The 23,204-nt window shown below is 41.5% G+C and overlaps 1 protein-coding gene across 9 annotated transcripts in view; it reads left to right on the top strand.

Moving 5' to 3' along the window:
* Window positions 1–23,204, top strand: part of GAS7 (growth arrest specific 7) — a 120,829-nt gene that overhangs the window by 87,860 nt on the left and 9,765 nt on the right. For 6 of the 9 annotated variants that reach the window (XM_085240173.1, XM_085240166.1, XM_085240165.1 and 3 more), the window contains 3 exons: window positions 4,631–4,759; window positions 6,722–6,845; window positions 10,206–10,285. In XM_085240173.1, coding sequence (XP_085096299.1) covers window positions 4,631–4,759; window positions 6,722–6,845; window positions 10,206–10,285 — 333 coding nt within the window. Of the gene's footprint in view, window positions 1–4,630; window positions 4,760–6,721; window positions 6,846–10,205; window positions 10,286–12,260; window positions 12,360–13,056; window positions 21,580–23,204 lie in introns of those variants that run through there. The other 3 variants (XM_085240164.1, XM_085240168.1, XM_085240167.1) reach the window with 1 other exon arrangement.

Genomic DNA, 23,204 nt, shown 5'->3' with positions numbered 1-23,204 from the left:
CCAGCCATTCTGAAAATAGTGCTGACGGAGCAGATAACTGCTGTCATTGAAAAGTCTTCTCTAATGTCCAGCACACAAAAAAGGTGAGAGTTTACTTGCTTGCCTCTCGAGCCTCTTGATGCATTTCCCATTGTTTAGGGGATCTCAAAATTTTCCAGTCTCATTATTAAATGCATGTAATAAATACCTTAATTTTCTGTTGGTCAGGGACAGAATCACAGAATCACAGAATTGTAGGGGTTGGAAGGGACCTCTAGAGATCATCGAGACCAACCCCCCTGCCAAAGCAGGTTCCCTACACCAGGTCGCACAGGTAGGCATCCGGGCGAGACTTGAATATCTCCAGAGAAGGAGACTCCACAACCTCCCTGGGCAGCCTGTTCCAGTGCTCCGTCACCTCACCGTGAAGAAGTTCTTACGCACGTTCGTGCGAAACTTCGTATGCTGCAGTTTATGTCTGTTTCCCCTCGTCCTGTCTCCATGTACCACTGAAAAGAGACTGGCCTCACCACTATGGCTGCCACTCCTCAGATATTTATAAACCTGGATCAGGTCCCCTCTCAGTCGTCTTTTCTCAAGGCTAAACAGACCCAGTTCACTTAGCCTTTCTTCATAGGGGAGATGCTCCAGGCCCTTCACCATCTTTGTGGCCCTCCGCTGGACTCCTTCCAGGAGATCCCTGTCTTTTTTGTACTGGGGAGCCCAGAAGTGGACACAATACTCCAGATGAGGCCTTACCAGGGCAGAGTAGAGGGGGAGGATCACCTCCCTCGACCTGCTGGACACGCTCTTCTTAATGCACCCCAGAATGCCATTGGCCTTTTTGGCCACGAGGGCACACTGCTGGCTCATGGCCAACCTGTCGTCCACCAGGACGCCCAGGTCCCTCTCTGCAGAGCTCCTCTCCAGCAGCTCATCCCCCAGCCTGTATTGGTGCATGCAATTATTCCTCCCTAAGTGTAAGACCCTACACTTGCTTTTGTTGAACCTCATCCGGTTTCTTACTGCCCAGCTCTCCAGCCTGTCCAGGTCTCGCTGAATGGCAGCACAGCCTTCAGGCGTGTCAGCCAATCCTCCCAACTTCGTATCATCAGCAAACTTGCTGAGGGTGGCCACTATCCCCTCATCAAGGTCATTGATGAAGATGTTGAACAAGACCGGACCCAGCACAGACCCCTGGGGGACACCACTGGTTACAGGTCTCCAGCCAGACTCTGCACCACCAACGACGACCCTCTGCGCTCTGCCAGTCAGCCAGTTCTCAACTCACCTCACTGTCCACTCATCTATCCCACACTTCCTCAGCTTTGTTATAAGGATGTCATGGGAGACAGTATCAAACGCCTTTCTAAAATCAAGGTAGATTACATCTACCGCTCTTCCCCCATCCACCCAGCATGTGACAGCATCATAGAAGGCCACCAGTTTGGTCGAGCACGACCTCCCCTTGGTGAACCCATGCTGACTACTCCTGATAACCTCCTTTTCTCCCAGTTGTCTGGAGATGGTATCCAGCACAAGCTGTTCCATCACCTTTCCAGGGACAGAGGTGAGGCTGACAGGCCTATAATTACCCAGATCTTCCTTCTTGCTCTTTTTGAAGACCGGAGTGACATTGGCTATCCTCCAGTCTTCAGGGACCTCCCCTGCTGTCCAAGACCTCTCAAAAATGATGGAGAGCGGTTCGGCAATGACCTCTGCCAGCTCCCTCAGCACACGTGGATGCACCCCATCAGGTCCCATGGACTTGTGGACCTTAGTACTGCCTAGGCGCTCACGCACATCCTCTTTCCTGACTAAAGGGAAGTCTCCCATTCCCCAGACCCTCTCACTAACCTCCAGGGTGTGGGAAACCTGAGGGAGAGCCTTTTCACTGAAGACGGATGTAAAGAAGGCATTCAGTATCTCTGCCTTCTCAGCATCCCCCGTTACGAGGACCCCCCCCTCACTTAGTAAGGGGCCCACATTCTCTCTAGTTTTCCTTTTGCTGTTAACATACTTGAAGAAGCCTTTTTTATTATCCTTTATCACTTTAGCCAGATTCAATTCCAGGCGGGCTTTAACCTTCCTCGTTGCATCCCTGCAGGCCCTGACTACATTCCTCTATTCTTCCCAAGTGGTCAGACCCTTTTTCCACATTTCATGGACCTTCTTTCCTTTGAGCTTGCGCATGAGCTCCTTGCTTATCCACACAGGTCTCCTGCCACCTTTTCCCGATTTCTTGCTCACAGGTATGCACCGATCCTGAGCTTGGAAGAAGAGCTGTTTAAATGCTGACCAGCTCTCAGAGGCCCCCTTACCTTCTAACACCCGAGCCCACGGGATAGCTCCAAGTAGGTCCCGGAAGAGATCGAAGTTGGCTCTCCTAAAGTCCAGGGTAGCAATCCTACTTATTGCTTTGCTTCTTCCACTCAGGATCTTGAACTCCACCATCTCATGATCACTACAACCCAAACTGCCCCCAACCTTTACTTCTTTAACAAGTCCATTCCTGTTGGTGAGAATAAGGTCCAGTAACACCCCTCCCCACGTCGGTTCCTCCACCGTCTGCATCAGAAAGTTGTCTTCAACGCACTGCAAGAACCATCTGGACCGTGCGTGCCTGGCCATGTTGGTCGTCCAGCAAATATCTGGATAATTGAAGTCCCCCATAAGCACCAGTGCCTGGGAACGTGACGCTACATCCAGTTGCTTATGGGAGGCCTCATCAGCCTCCTCATCCTGATCAGGGGGCCTGTAGTACACCCCCACAACAGTGTCACCCTTACCAGCCTGCCCCTTGATTCTCACCCAAACGATCTCACCAGGACGATTACCACTGAAATTTCTTCTGTTTGATTTCTCTGGCTCTGGGGATTTTCTTGAAGGTTTTTGCAGCAATGCTTGATTGGATCAGATGACTCAGGTTTCTATCTTTCTTACCAAGGCTGATTGACTCATCTTGGATTGTTTGCTCAGGTTAACTCATTTATTGATGGAGGGATCTGAAGGGCTCTCTGACTATTCAGCTAATTCAAACTCAGTTGCACACAGACATCTCTATCAGTTATAATACGTTGCCTCTTCAGTTGCCACTGAAGCCATGCAGAAATTCTCTCTGTGACAGTTCTTATTTTCATTGAGCAGTGGAAATGCTACTGGCAAGGATATGCATTTGCACCTCCAGTATTGAGCTTGTACAGGTGTGCTGGATTACAAAGCTGTGAACAGCTCTTTGTTAACTTGTCTGGGTCATCATGTCTAGAGGGTCATAAAAATATTGTCTGGAGTTTTCTAGTCCAAATTCCCATTGAGAGCAAGGTTATCTCACCCACAGTGGATCAAGTCAGCTACATCTTTGTCTGGCAAAATCCTGAGTATCTTTTAAGGATAGAAATTTCACAACCTCTCTGTTTAACCTGTACGAATTTTCCACTACCATTCTTGTGATACGTTTTAAAAACGATATTCTGTCTGAACCTTCCAAATATACGATGGCCACAAATTCTCTTTTGTGATATTGCCTGGCCCTACGAAGAAGAATTTGGCTCCTTGACTTCCAAATAATTGTAGGCAATATTAAATCACCTTTGTGCTACTCTCCAGCTGCTCTATCAACGTCAGCTTTATTAACTTCTCTAGTAAGTGCTATGGGGCCTAGGTTATCTCTATAGCATCTCTCTGTCAAAAGGCTGTATTGAACTCGAATGAAATGTCTTTCTCCATTAAAATAGTTCTACAGGAAAGCAAAAAATACTTGGTTTTAGGGACTACTTAATTATGCTCCACTGGGCCATGAGAAGTGACTGAGGACCAAACTCAGCTGCATAAGTAGAGCCCAGGACCTGCACTGGAAGGATGATAGAAAAAAAGTATTGGGTTGCTTGTGGGAGGGTGAAATGTCCTTATCCCTTCGGAGTGCATTTCCAAAAAAAATCAAGGCCATCTATATATATGAGAAAGTTACAGAGCAATGGGATGCAGACTCTGTCAGAATTGAGTGTTATTGACTGTAAAGTCTGGATTGTAAGAGGTAAGTGCCTGTACTTGTAGTCACAGGTGTGGTCTCAGTGGGTCTTTCCTGAGTCTCACAGTGGTTTTCTTACCATTATTTGAAGGGACTCAGCTAACTGCTCAGACTTATTTATCTTTAGGCTCCCTTACAGCTAGCAGAAATAAATAGATAAAATGGGCAGTTAATGGATCCCTTTTCCCAGTACATACAGACATGTAACCTCAGTGTGTTGAGTCACTTCACTGCAGTCAGAGTTAGCGGCTTTTGTTTGGGTGGGTAAATTGCATCAGTTACATCAGAATTGGAGCACTGCATGCTATAATAATTGTGTGAAGTTTGATCTTACATACAAGAGAAGAGAGAAAATTTAACAGAGAAAGAGGAAAGCAAAATGTATGCCTTTCTGCTTCCCTCAATGAATATTCTCTTAGCAAAGCTATCCTATGAGGAAGTGATGTTTGTAGTAGCATCACTCAGAGCTAACTTGGGCAAGAGAAGTGTTTTAGTACAATACTGCCTGTGTCTGCAGTGCTTGTATTGTTTACTCTGCCTTGATCTCTGATCAGCAGAAAAGCCAGGAATTACTGCCCAACTCTTCATTTATACCATTTCCCCCCCTTTTTTTTTCTTTATCAGCTTCAGAGCGAAGTAGAGAAACCCCTGCTCAACTTCAGAGAGAACTTTAAGAAAGACATGAAGAAGTGTGACCACCACATTGCAGACTTGCGGAAGCAGCTGGCCAGCCGCTATGCAGCAGTTGAAAAGGTGGGAGTGGAGAACAAACTGGAGAATTTGAGATACTGCTCTCTGGCACACAAAAACAACTGCCCCATGAAAAGTTTCTGTTCTATCACAAGGAGCCACAAAGATTTCTGCTGAGTGCTTTCTGCTACTGGTTATGCTTTACTGGGTTCCAGGTGTGGTTTGTGGCTTAGCTGAATTTTGGGAAGCTAAGAGCTGCAGCCAGTGCTGCTGTGTTACTGCTGAGCTAGCTTTTTGTTGCATGTTCTCTTTTTCAGTTTGGGATAACTTATTTCTGACATATTTGATAGAAATACTCTTAGCTTGTATGTGTCCAGAAGTCAAATGTATTGCCCCCAAAATCTAAGAGACACTGCATTAGAACAGCAAAGGCCAAAGGCTCATCCACTTCAGTATACTCTTGTACAATGGAAGCAGATGGCCAAGAAAGTTAGCTCAAACTTGGCACAGCTGTTTGCAGACACTCTCCTAGTACCAATTTTCTGTCTCACAGCAAACAGCAGCACCCAGGTTTCAAGTGCTGTTTTAACATAAGCATCCAGTAGGTAGCTGAGATCATGATTATAGAGCTGTGCCTATGAAAATTGTGGGTAGCTGTTGGGAAGTAGGCTCAGCTGCCAAGATATTTGGGCTAAATTGTGTGGTTCTTTGTCACGGTATCTTCACTCAGCGTGCTCTTGGGTATGAGCTGGAAAGAAAAACATATCACTCAGTTAACCCAGGAGGTTGCGTGGACTTCCATTAATGATCAGAGTGCATATGAAAAAGTTCGCTCAAGGGCAAAATTGTGGCAGGATGGACAAGATTATTAGATTGTATATATTCAAAGAAAGCACTTTTCAGTGCTTTCAGTCTTCAGTAGGGATATTGAAAAAGATGAATCAGAAGACAGTAGAGATATTGAAAAGGATGAATCAGAATAAGTAGACTTGAGAATAAAGAATGGTAAAGAAGAAAAAAAAAAAAGCTGTGTCTGCAGTTTGCCAGATGAAGCTCATCACTTCCCACCAGATTGCTTTCCTGCAGCTCCCTCTTGTGACCTGCCAAACTAAGCCTACTATCTTTAACACTGAAATGAAAAATTCAGGTAGTGCTTTGAGAGCATCTTAAGTTACTCTCAGGTGTGACGTGGGAAAACTGCAAGGTGATAACAAATCATCCAAATTTAGTTTTTGGCACTCTAACTTGAGAAAGAACAATATGACCTATTTTGTAACAAGCAGAACAGTTGGTGCAGGACAAGTTTTCCTTGTCCGTATTTAGGCAACTTAAGCAACTGAGAAGGCAACTTGCATTGGTATTGGATTACTTGTTGAGACAATTTGCTGATTTACCTGTATAATTTAAGTAATTACACTGATAAATCAGGTCTTAAAACCTTGAAGAAATTTAAGGTGATTTAAGTAATCAGTTGTAAACAGGTCTCAGTTGTTGATTTCTGTGTTATGAACTACTGTTGTCACCGACCTGAATTAGTTTTTCTAAAATAAGTCTAAAATTTCCTATTGTTAAAGTTGCTGATAAATGTATATTGAAACTAGAAGGTAGTTGAAAATAAATTCTATAATGTAATTGAAATTCTTCAATTTGTACTGAAAAAAGCATATGTAAGAGGTATCTGGTTAAGAGATTTGGAAGAAGTTTCAGCTCCTCTTTGTTCCAGAAAGAGTTAGAGAGTTATAAGGAACATTATAATCTGATGATGTCTTTTGGTACAGTAAGGCAGATAGACAAAGACCTGAAAGTCCAGATGATTTTGCAGTTTCGTCAGTGAAAAATTCTGTATGGTGGTAGGACCCTTCCTTGAACACAATATGATGTTCTAGGAACTTGAATGCCAGTTAGAACTCAGTTTTGTGCAGAATCCCTGACTTCTTACTGACACATGTATGAAAAAGTCATTGATGGCTGAAAACAGGTGGAAGTTCTTTTCATGTAAACAATATGACCTTTAATTACTCCAAGGCCCGGAAAGCCTTGACAGAGAGACAGAAGGATCTGGAAATGAAAACACAGCAGCTGGAGGTGAAGCTGAGCAACAAGACAGAAGAGGAAATTAAAAAGGCAAGGCGGAAGTCTACTCAGGCAGGTGAGTACCTCAGTTGTAAGCCAGTGGGAGGTAAGTGCAGCACTGGGGAACCAGCTAGGAGATCGTGGCGTGGATAACTGGGATGTAGCTGCCCGTCCATCCATCCACATGTTTCTTGTTTTTTAAGATTGCAGCAGTGAAATCTAACAATGAATCTTAAATTTATTTGAATCAGAAGGGACCATTAAAGGTCATCTAGTCCATCTCTCCTGCAACCTTGAACCTTAGAAGCAGGGAATTCCTTTCAAAGAGAAAAATAAAGCCAGGTCAAGAAATGATTGATGATTTTGATAATTGAACTAAAAGGAGAGTGTTTTGTAGAATTGCACTTGGGTTTTGTAAAGTTGTGCTGAGGTAACAGAGTTTGTGAAACTTTAGAAGTGGGAGTTAAAGAAATTTGTCATAGCCTGAAGTGTCTTTGAAATGGAATTAGTGTCCAGTTTCAATGTAGTTAGCCTGCTTATGTGCTTTAGTTTTCAGACAGAAATACTTGAGTTGTGCCTTGATGTTGGTCATGCTGAGATAACAAGATGGCTGTCTCCTACCTGAGCCCTCTGTTTTTAAGTTCCTTAGGGTTTTCAAAATAGGTTTGTGACTTATTCAGATTGTACTGAATTTTCAGCTGAAAAATCTGCCAGCACAAGACCTATTGCCACTCATGTAGCAGGCTGGTGCTTGCCTAGAAGGCAGCAGATCTATAGTTTAGGCTCTCTCAAATCAGAGATCTAAACACACAGCTCTCCAACCACAAAGAAGTATAAGCAAACTATGGAGTGTTCTGGGGTAAGATTATTCTGCATCACTCCTGTTGAAGCTGGGTTACTGTGCAACCAGGAAGGCAAGTTTTATGGGTCCAGAGGAAGAACAAGAAAGAAGGAGCCTGATTCCACCTGTCAGCTAGGGCATCCAGATGGCAGCAAGGAGTCTGGGGCTTTCCTTGGTGTGATTATGGATCTGCAAATTCACACTTTTTCAGGTATGCTCAAATACTCTACCAAAGTACTTTTAGCCCCTGGACATCTCAGAGGGGCTCACTTCAGGCTTCCTCTCTACACATCACGTATAAGTGATGAAGGTAGCATGACCCACTCCACGGTATAACTTTTTTCTCAATTTCTGGCTGAAACAGTGCTGTTTACAGCTGAAACTAAGTGCAGTTTTAGCTTTTATTCTTTTTCTAAGGACCACGAGTACTTGCAAGATTAAGGCCCATAGAACTGATCCTACTTACACAGTTGCTTGGGGGACAGTGCTTGAATTTTTGGCTTTTCTGAAGTTCCTGTCAAAGGTAGTTATAGATTCTTTGCTCAGCTGAGGATGTTTCTTCCTTAAATTGTAGTTCCTTCCTTGGTTATTCACTGAATCAGTTACCCACAGTTGTGTGGGTGCTTGCTATGCTGCCTACCTCTTTTTTTGAAAGTGAACTTTTTGTCTTTTTCTGTTAACTAAGCAATTAAAATGATTTCTGTTCAATGCATACTGAGGATATAGTAGTGTGTGTTACATTGTAGCGAAGACAAAACTTACTTGATGATATTTGTGCATGCTTTTTACAGAGACTCAAATCACTTTTGTGGGATCCATTAGAAACTGTCTTGAGACCTGTAAAGCTGACCTATGCAGTTCTGTTAGTAACATTGCTACAAATGCATTTGAACTGTGGTTTCCATAGTTCATCACTTCAGTCTGTCCTGTGGTAGAGTGGTACTTTACAGTACTAAAACTCTGAGCTTTCTCAGCCTGTCTGGGTCTTGATGACACCAGTAAGAGTCATTTGCAGTTTGTGTATCCAGACAACCGTTTGAGGAGAAACAAATGCTTCACTGGTGATAGGAGACTGTTTGGTGAATGTTAGTCTGTCCAACTGCAAATTCACAACCTCTTTGTGCACTTTGATCATCAGAAATTGTCTGTATAGTTATTTACTAATTGCTTACTGAGCAAACAAGGGAGAGCTGAAGGTCAAATAGGAGTAACCAGTAGTTTGGCTTGAGTTCCCCCAGACTTTGTGCCACTGTTGCAGTGCATGGAAGTGGGAGGACTTGCCTTATCCCACACATATGGCTACGCAGCAGCCCAGCTGAGGTGCTCGCGGTGCACACAGTGTTAGCTTTGAACTTAGGCCAGCTGCAAGTGGATGGTATGACTTGAGACTTTCAGATGCCCCTTAAAACTACACCCCTTCTACAGTGCCACATTACTAACAAGTGGTGTTGCTTTTTTGCTTTCACGTTATGTGCTTTGTGACTTTTATGTTCCTGGCTTTGTAGTCTCTCAGATTTACCCAGGTAGGTGAAGAATATCAAGAGTCTGATATCTAGGGAGTCTCCTGGAGCACACAGTGTTCCTGAAAGCCTAGCCTTTAAGTCCTGAAATCTCAGTGTGTTTTTTTGTTTTGTTTTTGTTTTTTAATAGACTTTGGTTGCTTCCCTAAATTTTGAGTCTGTGCGAGATTTTTAGATGGATTTACTTATTTGACACTTGCTTGATCTATATAATCCTATTCACAGTTCTTTATTTTGCTCTGGTTTGTGTATAAAAATATTTTTGCACCTAAAAGAACAGTAAGAATTTGAACTCTAGACCAAGTCATTAAACCATTTATGAAGACATAACTAAGAAAGAGAATTTACTAGCCAGAAAGCAGTAGTCTCTGAAAGGGACAGATTTCCTACCCGCATTACCCTCTATATCAGAACAAAGTGCTGCAATGGAGGAAAAATTGCAATAATTGCACCTTATTGTGGTACTGCCCTGGACAAGGAAGGAAGCATGGACTGGAATTACACATCTTCAGGAAAATGGATTCTTAGGACTGTGCAAGGTTCAATTTGCTGCAAGAAAAGCTTCACTGGATCTTAGGCACCTAGAGCTTGATGCTCTCCTTTTTTAAGCTCATGTTAGAATGCAGTCATAGCTACTCTCCTACTATAGGATAGCTAGGGTTACTATCCTATAGTTCCATGACTCATCAGTATTAATTTCCAATTTTAATTATTTTGTTTTTCTGGTACAATTTTCTGTCTATGGCCAACTTTAATTTAACTGTAGTAACTATCTTTCATAGTTTAGGTTATTTTGTAGAATATTACTTAGTGTTCATATTTTCCTTCTAAAATTTTCTAATTCCACTTCACTTTAATTCCTCACCCCCAGCATCTGATCTTATACTAAACATAAATTGCATGCACTGCATTGAAATTGTTTTTATTGTGCCAAATAAGTACCATGCAACAACTGTGTTCAGCTCTGCCAGGACTGAACTTCAAAACTTTGGGATGCATATTTGAAACAACTTCATTCTAAGCTTGATAATATTGGCCAGAAAGAATTAATGTGCTGCTGTCCTGAACTTTTCAGGAGATGACCTGATGCGTTGTGTTGATCTTTACAATCAAGCCCAATCCAAGTGGTTTGAGGAAATGGTGACCACCACTCTGGTATGTAGTAACTCTGTGTAGTGTCTTAAGTTTATAACATTGCCAGGTTGTAGTAGCTTGAACTAGTTGCAGGAAAAAGCACTGGGAGAATTAGATAATTAATCTCCACTGGTATATTGCATTCTTAGTTCTAAGAAAAACTCACATCATTTGGAGAATGCAGAAATAATTTCTTTGCAGAGTTTCTTTGCAGAAGGCTCAAAACCAGTTCAGAGCTTCTTAGAGGCCAGAATGCTGGAATTTTTCCCAGGAAGGATGAAGTAATAACCAAGGAGCAAATGAAAAGACACACAACATTTATACACTAAACATTAATGAATTTTTGTTTCCCATGAGTATTGCCAGCTTAGAAGAGACAGAATTTAATTTCCTATTGCTCTACTTCTCTGAAAATCAACACAGCTCACAGTGTTCACCCAAAGGGCATTTATCTTCAGGGTTAGTCACCAAAATGGTAAAATTCTTTTCTAGCTTTGATGTTCAGTGTTCCTTGAAATACATATACTTCAGCATGAGGGCTCCTCTCTCTCATGTCATTCCTTAGAAGCCTTCTAGACAATAGCCAGTTATTTTCAAAATTGGGAAATAAAAGCATCTTTTGTTAGTATTTTTCTCACTGGACAAACACAAAGCATCAAACTCCTCATAATAAAGAAGCAATCTCCTATTCCAACCCTCCTGCCTGGGCAGGGTTGCTAGCCAACAGATCACACAGATCCTGTCCAACCCAGCCTGAATTGCTCCAGAGACGGAGCACCCACAACCTCTCTGGGCAGCCTGTGCTTGTGCCTTGCCACCCTCTGGTAAAAAAGGTCTTCCTAACATCTAACCTAAATTTCCCCTCTTTCAGTTTAAAACTATTGCCCCTTGTTCTGTCACTATCAGATAGTCTAAAATGTTGGTCAACCTTCTGCTTGTAAGCTCCCTTCAAGTACTGGAAGGCCACAATGAGGTCTCCCCAGAGCCTTCTCTTCTTCAAGCTAAACAAGCCCAGTTCCCTCAACCTTTCCTCATAGGAGAGGTGCTTCAGCTCTCTGGTCATCTTTGTGGCCCTCCTCTGGACCCAATCCAAGAGCTCCACGTCCTTCCTGTACTGCTGGCACCAGGCCTGGACGCAGTACTGCGGATGAGATCTCAGAAGCACAAAGTAGAGGTGGAGAATCACCTCCCTCTTCCTACTGGCCGCTTCTCCTTTTATGCAGTGTTTGTTCCTGGAGAATCTAAAGCTTTGTTCCGTAGCTTTAGAGGGAAGTCATGGCCTGGAGGCCGCTCAGCAGGTTGGTTGGTTGGGAAATGCAAGCTAAGGATCATGTAAAAATATGTCTTGATATACATCATTATGAAACCAAGTAGCAGAATCATAATCCAGGAGACATGCTGCCCTTCCACAGCCTTAATTGACCCTCCTAGAGGAGAGAGAGGCAGAAAAATTCAGAAGGAAAGTTAGAAACTACCTTCCTTTAGAAACTACCTCCTCTCACTGCCAGCTGAGCTAGGTGGAGACTTGTCCCAGCCTATTATCTGGTGAACAAATAAAACTGTTCTTTTAGGGGTTCTGGTTAGACTAAAAATAGTCAGGCCCTTTGAGTCATACATCCCAACACAGTCACCTGCTTCTCCATCTATTCACTGTAACTTCTGGTGCTAGCAACACAGCATGCAAAGCTTTTTGCAGGAAACAGATTTCCTCTTGCTTGCAGTATCCCTAAAGATAATGTCTCCTATCTCTCCCTGAGTGGTCTCAGTTTTGGAAAGAATTCAACCTTTTTTTCTGTCCTTTGGATTGAGATGAAGTGAATTCTTTTGCTTGCTCTCTCTGCTTCTTTGCAATTTGGAGCAATGTGCAAGCACATAGTTCAACTCCAGAGCATGAGCATGGGGTTGTATTGCACTGATGGGCAAACTTTTGTATATCATCCTTTAGGCCTTTAAGCTCGGCTTCCAAAAAAAGTGTACTTAATTTCTTCCTCTTTAGGAGCTTGAGAGACTAGAAGTTGAAAGGGTGGAGATGATTCGGCAGCATCTCTGCCAGTATACACAGCTGCGGCATGAGACAGACATGTTCAACCAAAGTGTGAGTCTGCTCTTTGTTTCTCGTTGGTCTTTGCTGCACTTCAGCTGAGTTGAATCGTCCCCATTCTGATCTGACTAACTTCCTATCAAAAGGAGATGTGAAAACTACATGTTGTCAGCTGTTAGCTTTCAGCAGTACTGTCATGCCAGCCTCCAGCCTTATTCTCCAAGACTCCCTGATCCACTTAAATTTCATACTTCTGGATCACAGCTTTTTGTTGGGGTTTTGAATTCATTTGACCAGCGTGAGCTGTTATCAGCTCTCCGAGCACCTCAAAGTCATTTATTCTTGCAAAGAAAGATAGAAAGTACACAATTTCACTGTTGGAGAAGAGAGTATATGTATTTATATTTTTTCATTTTAAAAAGTTCAAAAAACTGTCTAGTTTTCAAATATTAAAATACAGGGGATGTATGCTGACCTGTAATGCATGGTTTTATTTGATGCAAGATATAGTTTGCAGAGTAGGAGTCTGAAGATGGACTGGCCAGTGCCTGCTGTAGGAAGCTTGTCTTTGCCTGGCAAGGCAAGCCTGGTTCCCACTCTGGCTGTTGTTCACCTGCTCAAGTACATGTAGTTCTCAGTTATCTGCAAATGTCACATAGGCATGCTCATGGCTGTTCTATAGTTTAGAGCAATGACTGTCTCTACTTGAAATGCGCCCTTGACTTTTTAATTCTTGTTTTGTTCATTTCAGACAGTAGAGCTTGTTGATCAGCTGCTTCGGAAAGTGGATCCTGCCAAAGACAGGGAACTGTGGGTAAAAGAACACAAAACTGGAGATATTCGACCTGTGGACATGGAAATATAGACTGTTCTTACAGTTGTGATGAGCCAACTGAATTAACCAGGCTAATGTTTTTTTCTTGGGGTCAGAAGAGTGTAGGGCAAAGGTTGTTCCACTACCAGACACCTTGTAATTTATGCCTGTACAGGCTGTCTGTTAAATTTAGTCATAAAAATGGTCCTTGTTGTGCTAAGGCTTAAGCACCAAACATTCCAGGGTGAAGAAAATAGATCTGTGCTTCCCACCAGAGGTTCCCAGTTGCACTCATCTTCCAGAAGAAATCTACTTTCTGGTACAGAGAGAGCTCTGTTCTTCTGTGACTTTTGTGCTACATCCCTTGCATGACTATCGTATACATTATGTTAGAACAACCACCCAGTGTGCTTCTGGCTGGCCAGCAAGTGGGTAACCAAACACAGTGCAGGAGGCAAGGAAGTGCTGATTGAGAATCCCAGGCCTGTCACTGACTGCTTTCATAACCACAGACAAGTCAGTAAACTTTTCTGGCTCCCCCATCAGTTAAATATACATATCTTGCATCAGTGTTGTATGAATACATTTATTTCATACAACATAGTTTCCCACAGCGGCCCTTTGGAAATACCTACAGAGAAGACCCCTGTTCTCCCTGTTTTATACTCCCTCTCAGGGATATATAAACCCAATATCATTTTTGTGCTAGGCCAATCTACAAAGTGTTACCATCCCTGTTATTTAACGGGAAAGATTTGGTTGTGCTGTACCTACCTCATTAGCTGTTGGAGTGCTCTCAGTGACAGAAGAAGGTTGCATAGTTAGGAATAAATGAGATGTTCTAAAACTTTCTGCTTATGCAGGATGTTTTCTCATAAAGACAGCCCTCTAACATTTTGTTTGGGATCTAGATATAAATTGCTCTTTTTTGGTTTCTTTCGTTCAGGCGAATATCAGAGCCTTTAGTTATATTTATTCACCAAATTTGCGTAGGTAAATTGTGATTTTTATCTTTTTAGAGCTTGATTTTCAAAGGTGCCATGTATCTGTGATTCTAGACTGCATCAGGTGTAGATGTAGGTGCCCAGCATTTCTGAATCAGATTCTTAATGGTTTCTCCTACCAGAGAACTACCAGAAATTCAGCGCAGCTCCTGGTACAGAGTGTTGTGTAGTTTGGAGGCTGGTTTTCAAAAGGTATTTTCTTCTCCCAATGTTTTTTCGGATTTTTGCTCTTAATCTGTTTTCCAGCTTCTCTTACTCAAGATTTTTACTTGAAGTCCAACAGAAAGAGAGAGGTTCTACATTTTCCCTCTTGGAGATCTTCAGAGGCAGCCTAGGTATGGTCTTGGACCAACACCCTAGGTGATCCTGCTTCAACAGTGGGTTTTGACAAATGATCTTTAGAGGTCCTTTCCAAGCACATCCATTCTGTGAGTCTGTGAAACCTTCATTCTCACCGCTGTGGCCTTTCCTCATTGTGTGCTGTGATGTTAGCTGCTGTTTTCCAAACAATGTTATTCCTTTTGATCCACATTTTTGTTCCACTTTTATCTTGTTGTTAACATTCCTTTTTCCCTGGTATGGAACTTTCATGTCTTTCATCTGTCTGCTCTTCTAGGCTTTTCTTCACCAATCTCAAATTACTGTGCTGTGAGAAGATCACTGAGAATTAATCTTTACAAATACAAGCTGAGACACAGAGAAGTCTTATCTGAAATACCTTTTTAATATTGATTCAAGTCATTTCAAACTTGCATTTTCCTGTTGTTCCTTTTTTTTCTTTCCCCACCATTTCTTTACTAGTATAGATTCATAGAAAAAAGGTCGGTCACCTTTTATTCACCTGAGTATATATGTCTCTTCAGCTCCTTTCTCTGCTGTCACTGGCTTTATAAACCTTTGCACATCGGCAGGTGCAGTGTTGTGACTTAGTGTTGCATGCTTAGGATCATTGTTCCTCGTGTTACTGATCGTTAGAACTGATTCCTCTTATACTGCACTTTTGTTACGCGCTTCAGAATTTGCAACTGTAATTTTATTCTTGGTGTTGGAAGCACCCAGCATGTTGATACTTGAAACATGGTTTGCCTAAGTGTTGCTCAGTCCTTGAGCTCAGTGAGACTTCACACTTTTCCCTCGCCGCCTGTTCCGCTTGAATGAGGAGGTTTTGTGCTAAATTGTCTTTTTCAGTCTTCCTATTCCTTTGCACTCTGTCCTCAGTATGATTCTTACTGGCATACTGATGTGTACTGCTGTCTCTTCCATGCACCTCAGAGAGCAGATATTTTTGGTTTGTTTTTTGTTTTCTTTAAACCACAAATGCATGGTGAGCTTTCCAAACTTGAATGACCAAAATTTAGTGATGTACTTAAGAACTGTATCTAAGGTTGACCCCTGTATTCTAAGCCATATTGCAAATTTGAGCAATCTTGATGACCAATCACCACATTCGTGGTTTGATTACAAAAACAAGCTAGTCGTGCACTTTATATGGTATTCTCCTTATTAAATATATGAAATATTCTGTTAGCAATTACAGTTTATTTTTTCCTCACTTTTTTTTTCACAGATATTTATTATTTTATCTGTTTGGGGCTGGAAATGCTGTCTATTAGCACAAGTTTCTCTCAGGACTGAAATTTATTTTGGTTCTTCTTCTGAGGCGTTCTTAAGTTGCTCTAAATTCTCAGTTGAATTTTCTGATGAGTTGGAGTTTATTGGTTTTGTTTGGTTTTAATTATATTATTTCTAGACGATGTTCCTACTTCTGCTTTTTGATCCTCTTGAAATGTTGCAGGGAAGTATAAGCTGCACAGAATGATAATTCTTTTGGTGGAAGCTGTATTTTTTGTTTTTCTTCCAAAACACAAGTAGAGCACTTTCACCTAGCTGCTGCTTGCCTTTATTTTGCCCAAATTCTCACTTGGATCTACTCTGCAATGGGTGAAATGCTTTCTTTACAATAAGACTTAATAATAATTTTGTAGCTGGTAAAATCATTAGGAGTGTTTTGCTATTGCTTGTAAATAGTTTCCATCTTATTTCCTGGGAATGATACACCGTCGTGGTACCACATTGCAGAAAGCGGGATCTGTGGTTCTCTGCCCATTGCATTGTCTGACTGATGAATCTTGGACATCATGAGGCATAACAGATCAGGGAGTGCTGGAGTCCTGGTGTTTCTGAATGGACTGCATCTTTAAAACTGGTAATGGTTTTTTTGTTCGTAACATGGGACTGTGGGAATTTCAGCATTTGTTTATTCAGCTTCCAATAAATTGAAAAAAAAGCAGTCGTACCCAGTCTTTACTTCTCCGGACCAAGATCAAGCTTGATGTTAGGCTGCAGCATGCATGTGAAAGCATGAGGATGTTTCAGTGTAACTGATTAATAGGAACAGCAAAATAAGTCTCTTGCCTCCATAGGTCCAGAGCCCAGGTGTGATCTCGTTCTTTTTCTGGCAGGCGAGTATACACATTTTTTACACAAGTTTTTACTGTTCCAGTCACTGCAAATAATACACTTTTTTGTGGTTTGGTGTGGCTGTCTTGTATCTTCACATGGCTCCTTGGTCACAGACCAGAAAATGGGCTGTTGCTCAGCACTGATTGTTTTCACCTAAAGAAGTGCAGTACAGTTTGTGGGAATTTGCCTCTGACTCCCATCTTGTAGACTTCCTTGCCCGGTGTTTTTTGAAGCTGCCTGAGCTTCAGAGCCCTGCCCCTCCTGTGTAGCTCCCTCTCTACCCAAGTGGTGTAGTGATGTTCTGGTCTCCTGCTGCCAAGCCTCTGGTTTCCCAGTGATTGATCTCTGCTTCAGCCAGAGCTTTTGAGCTCTTGCCTGAGCTAGAGGGCTTCATGAACTCCTGTGGCTTTGAATCCTTTCAGTGTTCTCAGATGAAACAGACAAAGTTTTGTGCAACTGTAACCTCAGCTTCCTAACAGAATGCTGATATTTTATTCATTGTTTGTTCCAGCCTGCCTGTATATTCTGTTTTCTGGCTCAAGGCACTGTTAACTCAATAGTAAGTCCTTTTTGTAAGTCCTTCCTTGAGAGACTCTTTTAGGTCTTTTTTTCCTAACAGTATTAGTTCTGGATCCAATGCTGCTGGCTGATTTCTGTTTGAATTAATGAACTGAAAGTGATGACTTATTTGCCACGTGAGCGAAGTTCACTCTTCTCTGTCACTGGCAGGATTCCATTCGCTTTCATAAATCAAGATCCAAAAAGGCATAATTCTCAAATTTCCAACCTGCTGCAGATTCTCTAATGTCCATAACCCTGTCTACTAGTTGCTTTTGTATGTTGAGCCTGGTGGCTCTCATCCAGCTTAGGATGTTCCATGATTCTGCGGACTTCTGTTGAAGGAATGCAGTTGTTCTCTATTAGGAAATCTATTATTTGATACCGAGATCTTTAGAGATGATTTTAATTTATTTTTTTAGATGTTGAAAGATGGTAATAACATTGAAAGACATGGGAATTCTGTTTATGTTCTCAGAATACTTTTTCCCCTCTGCAGCCCTGCCTAAGCTACTGTGTAGTAGCCGTGTTCCCTCCATGTTGAACAGTTACGTACATATTGAAGTTATTTTTTCTTTCAAGTGTAACAGGTAGCATGCAAACTTGTTCCCTGCTTTTGTTTGCACTTCATGCACCTTGCGTTTTGTGTTGCAGAGTTAACTGTTGTTAATTGCAACCCTGTGCTGTAGTGACAGCAAGTATAGCTATCTTGGGAAGATGAGTTGCATGCAAATCACCTTCTTTTTTCCTTTTTTTCTTACAGAAGGTTTCTATAAAGCATTCACAGGAAGCATTTATATGCTGGTAAAAGTCCTAACTGTCCACACCTTCTCAGAATGTCTTTACACTTGTATCTTTTTTACGTCATCCTTCAAATACTTGCTGGAAACAATCTTCTATAGTCTTCATGTAGAAATGTGCACTCTTCCTTTGGCCTTCTGTTTGGAAGTGCTCAGCACTCAGAGGTTTCTAAGAGGTGAAGAGAGTGTGCATGGGTGATAACAGAGACTTTGAAAATTAGGCTACTGATTGGAAATGCACAAATTTTTTTTTCTTAGTCTTTCAGTACATCTATAAGGAAATATTGAGAAATGAGATTCTCCAGTACTTAATAAATATAACTGTTGTATGCTGTTCTCAGCAGCTCTGTGAGTGACACTACAGGCTAGGGTTGGAGCACAGCTCTGGAGCACAGGCTGACAGCTCTCCTGTTGCAGTCCAAATGATCCAAATCCCAAATTAAGTGAAAAAGAGGCTCTGATCATTTTTCTTTAGTCACACAAACAGAAAAAGAGCATTGCTTACCCAGGTGGATCCTTTACAATGAAGCACCTTAGAAATCCCAACCAGCACTTTTAAGGCACCCCTGGAGTGAGTAGATGTGACTTGGTGTGATCAGTTGTTTGCTTTATTCTGAAAAGAAAAAACAAAAACCAATTATCTGCTATTTTGTAATAGCCAGCATACTATTTTGCACTATTTAGTACAGCCTGCTGGGTATGTTTCTAGAGATGAGGTTCAGACTTCGTTGTCCTGGAAGAGCAGTGTGTTGTTCCCCCATCACTGAGCTTTCCAGAAAATCTGTAGGCTTTTTGCTATGTATTTTGATATAGAAGAATGAAGTCCCAGAGCTGGTGGTTACCAAAGTGTTGCTGTGAATAATTCTTGCTAGATGGGCATTCCTCCTGAACTCATACAGTGATCAGGAGGAGCTATCTGGTGTCCCTCAGTGCATGGTGGAGGCATCTGACAGTTCACAAAGGAGCCTGCTGGTCCTGCTTAACAGGATGGAAGCAGTCACAGACACATTGCATTGTACATGGAAGCTAGTAAAATATTTAGCTGCCCCAGTGAAATTTGAGCTTCTCAACAGTAGGCATTCATCTCCCTCGGAGCCCTCCTGGCTGCAGTAACAGGCTCCTCTCTGAATTTTGTTTGATGTCCTGAAATCAATAGTGTTCCCTCATGCTTGTTCCGTGTTAAAGGGCTCTCTAGCCAGCACCTGGTTGTGCCTGCAGGAATCTGGTAGGTGGCAACACCACACTGATGACTGAAGAATGTTTTTTGGATTTATTTGGCAATAGCATTATCTTGTGCACCACTGCACTGAACTGGCTGTAAACCAGGCTGCATCAAGCCTGGTGTGTCAGTGTTCTCCAGGAGTTTGGAATGTGCAGTCTTTCTGTTGCACAATGGCAATGTCATCTTTCACATCAGCAAGTTCCTTGTCTTTTCCTGAGAAGAACTGCTGTTTTTAAATAATATCCATTACTTTATCTAATGGTAGATGTTATTCACATAAGAGTGCATCAGTCATTTCTTACTTCTTCATTGTTACTGTACCCACCGGCTCTATTACTGAGATACAGCACTTTCCAAGATGCTCACAGAACATCTCTTTTGCTTTAATGTGCTGCCTGAACTTCATGCTTTTGGATATTTTCTGAGATTAGGGTGTGCTTGTTTTTTGTTGCCTTGTTTTGGCTTCTGTTTGGATTGTTCCTCCAAGCCTCTGGGTTTGGAAGTGCAGTTACTCTTTTTTGTGTTGGCCACAGCTTCTTTTCTGGAGATCTTTTCTGAAGGGACCAACCCATAGCACAGTTTGACTTAAATTTCTAATCCCATGTTCCTGAGAGTAGAAACCTTTTGTGCCTAATGAAACATCTGATTCTAACAATTGTACATGGATAAAATCATATAGAGACCAGTATAAATTATGTCTTATAATAATAGCATAATAATTACAGAAAAAATATATATAAATTTGAAACATTCGAATGTAAATCCCTCAACTTACATTAAGTTGAATTGTTCCCGGTGTATCGTACGAGACAAACTCAGCGGATATTCAGAACAAAAGCTTTTCAGCTGCTGTATTCAGGCTCAGGAGTGCACAACACCTTCATTTTGAATATATGCAGTCTTTCAAGGCTACTGATTTCACAGATAACTAAGCAATGGCTTCTATCACAACCCTACCAACATTCATTTAGTAGTTCCCCTTGAAGTGCCTATTTAAACTGTACCTGCTACAAAATACACAGGTACAGTTTAATACAAATACAAAAAATACAAAAAACCTGCTATAAAATACACAGATTCACCGTACGAATTTTCAGAACTCAGGAGCAGCCAGTGCACACTGAGCCGTGCAGGATTCCCAACCCTCCTTTGTTCTGCACTGTGCACTCTTTTTAGGGCATCAGCATACCCACAGACCTGCCTTTATCTCACTAATCATTTGCAGTCCATCATAGGTGTCATAAATTCTTAGTGCTGAAAATGGAGTAGGAAATGTTAAGCCATGTTAAACTTAGAAGTAACTGCTTTGGAGGACAGTTACTAAGTTCATTTACTGATACATCCTTCAGTATGGGGGTCTCAGAAGAATAAGAATACTGCATAAAAATAGTTGAGTAAGTGGCATTTGGGATTTAACTAATGCTGTTTTGTAAAAACAAACCGTATCTCTTGTTTAAAGCAGTTACTTAAAACAATTTTGTCTGGTACTGGAAGTCCATAAAGCTGAATGATTTCAGGGATCTCCTATCTGCATGACATGACAATTTTGGTCATTTGAATTTGGGAATGCTCAATGTGAAATCCCTTGTTCCTTTGGATATTTTTTGATGTGCTGATAGAGATTTTCAAAATAACATAAGGAATTTTGATATCCATTTACCACTCTGTTACTGCTCTATGACAGAAACACACTTTATGGACAGCAACTTTATCCATTGTGGAAAAAAGCAGGTAGTAGTTTTGGGCAAATCTTTTCTTCTCCTAAATTTCCTTCTGACAGCACAAAACAAGGAAAATTCTACCAAACGGTTTTGCAAACATTCCAGCAGCAGGGATTCAGAGGTAGCCCACATCACCACTCATACAGTTAAACAATTTTCTACTAAAATAAGGTTGCCTATTTGGTCCTTTTTGTGTAATTTGCTAAATACTTTCTAAACTTAGAAAAGTTGTCTTTTGACAGTACTAATAACTTCTTTTTAAATACGTTTAACCAATATTTTATAACTTTCCATAAATTCTGGCTGATAAGGCCCCTTAAATTAAATTACGTATCTTGCATCCTCTAAATAATTAGTAAATCTTGGGTTGTTGTGCAAATTATAGGATCGGTTTTGATCCATAAAGGTGCATGAAGGAATCACCAAACTGAAGTTCAATGCAGGAAAGATTTAAGGGGCAGATCTTCAGCTTGGGAGAACTGGCAGAGTTTGGTGGAAGATACTTGATGTCAGTTATGGATCTTGTCCTTCGATGTTGAAGGCATTTCCTCTACATATTTTCTGTCTTACTGTAAAACTATTTCATATGGTTAAACTGTATTTTGCTATGTTGTTCTGCAGGTTTATATGCACCACAGTGCTCATCTCATCTCCTGTAAAATAAACTGTACAGAGACGTATTGAGCATGGAATTGTCTTTACTAGAGTGTTTATTCTTCTATCAAAGTCACACACCTTTTGAATGCAGTGATATAAAAGTACACTTGCGTGCCATATGCACATTTACTGCTTTGCTAATGCTAGTATGGTGAAGCTTGAATTCACACATCAGTAGGATGTAGTCTGTTCACATCCTTTTCAGACCTTTGCGTGATATTCAGATGAGTACAGTTGCTAACATTTCATTTTTATTATGAAACCAGTTTTAAAATCACTGGCACTTAAGTAGGTTTGATTCTTAAATAGGCAAACTAACTCTGATCACTGAAAAAAAATAGGCATGGCTTACGTGCTCTGTAAGTCTTGTACACCCAGTCCTTTATCTGCAGGTGCCACATGTGCCTTGAAGCTTAGTTGAAGAGAAGACACTGCTGTCAAATGTTAATAAATTCTTATGTCTCTGATGTGTAATACTGATGGAGACCACAGCACAGAACAAGGTGTTAGCAGCTCTGCAGAACATGAGCATACTTTCCCAGCAACACAGTAGCCTTGGAAGTAAAGGCTCATCATCTAAAGCCACATCTACACATCTCTTAATCCTCAGTGGAGTTCTCTCCTCAGAACTCTTCCAGTGTCGAACTCATGTAAAAACTTATTTTCTTCACCCACCTGCAAAGAGCTGCCATGCAGCTATATGATGTGCTTGTAAAAGGAATGCAGGAATTGCTAGTGAAGGAAATTTCTTAAAAATGGATGTGGTAAGTAGTTGCAGAATTCTCTGCACTCAGAAAAGGAAGAGACTCTGAGGAAGTTCCATATGAAGCTTGGTTTTCAGAGCAGTAAGTACGTAGCAATTCTCTTCATGATGTGATGGATTTCATTTCACCTTATCAACAGAGAGTATTTTCTAGTGTGGAGGACTATGATAGAGCTTTGAAACCAGAGGTGAGGAGATAATGTATTTGCTGTGCTGGTGTGGCGCTCTTAGAGGTGCTGCAGGACCAGGATCAGCCATCCTATGTCTATGACACTTAGATGTGAAGGGCAGAATTTTTCACACTATTTTGCACAAGAACACCAGTGCTGGCAACCAAGTCAGTAATTTTAAAAAATCAGTCTGGATTTCACACTCAGCCTTTGACTCTCCCATTCCTCAGAGGCAGAAAGAAAGCTGGAGGGACATTGGTGAAGGGATTTATTTCAGAACGCTTTTGGAACTAATGCATACTTTCTACCTCAAACTGTTATCTAATGCTTCAGTAGTTCCTGTTAATTGTAAAGTTCGGTCTACATGTTTTGCTGTTATCAACAATATGATCTTGAACTCGCCAGATAAGTACTTAAAATTTTTATATGTAAATTGGAGCTGCACACACTCCAGAGGTTTGAACCAGGTCTTGCTCTGGGTGCTGCTCTTCCCCTTTGTTCTGTTTGTGCATGGTTCCTGTGCCCTTCGGTCTCGGTCTTACTGAAGGTAGAATTTCAGAGCAGTTTAATTGTGAGTCAACTTGAGAACAGCGTGCTTTCTGTGCTGCTGTGTCTGGGCATGTGCCCAGGTGGAATGTGCCCAGCCCCTTCAGGGGCAGCTTTGAACTACTGGCCCCACTGAAGAAAAAAGACCCAACAAAGTTCTGAGAATTTTTGTGAGCACAGA

The sequence above is a fragment of the Meleagris gallopavo genome, chromosome 20 (assembly GCF_905368555.1).
Source record: "Meleagris gallopavo chromosome 20, MGAL_WU_HG_1.1, whole genome shotgun sequence".
Taxonomy (NCBI): domain Eukaryota; kingdom Metazoa; phylum Chordata; class Aves; order Galliformes; family Phasianidae; genus Meleagris; species Meleagris gallopavo.
Note: the sequence above shows the minus strand (reverse complement) of the source record. Positions and strands in the feature narration are given on the sequence as shown.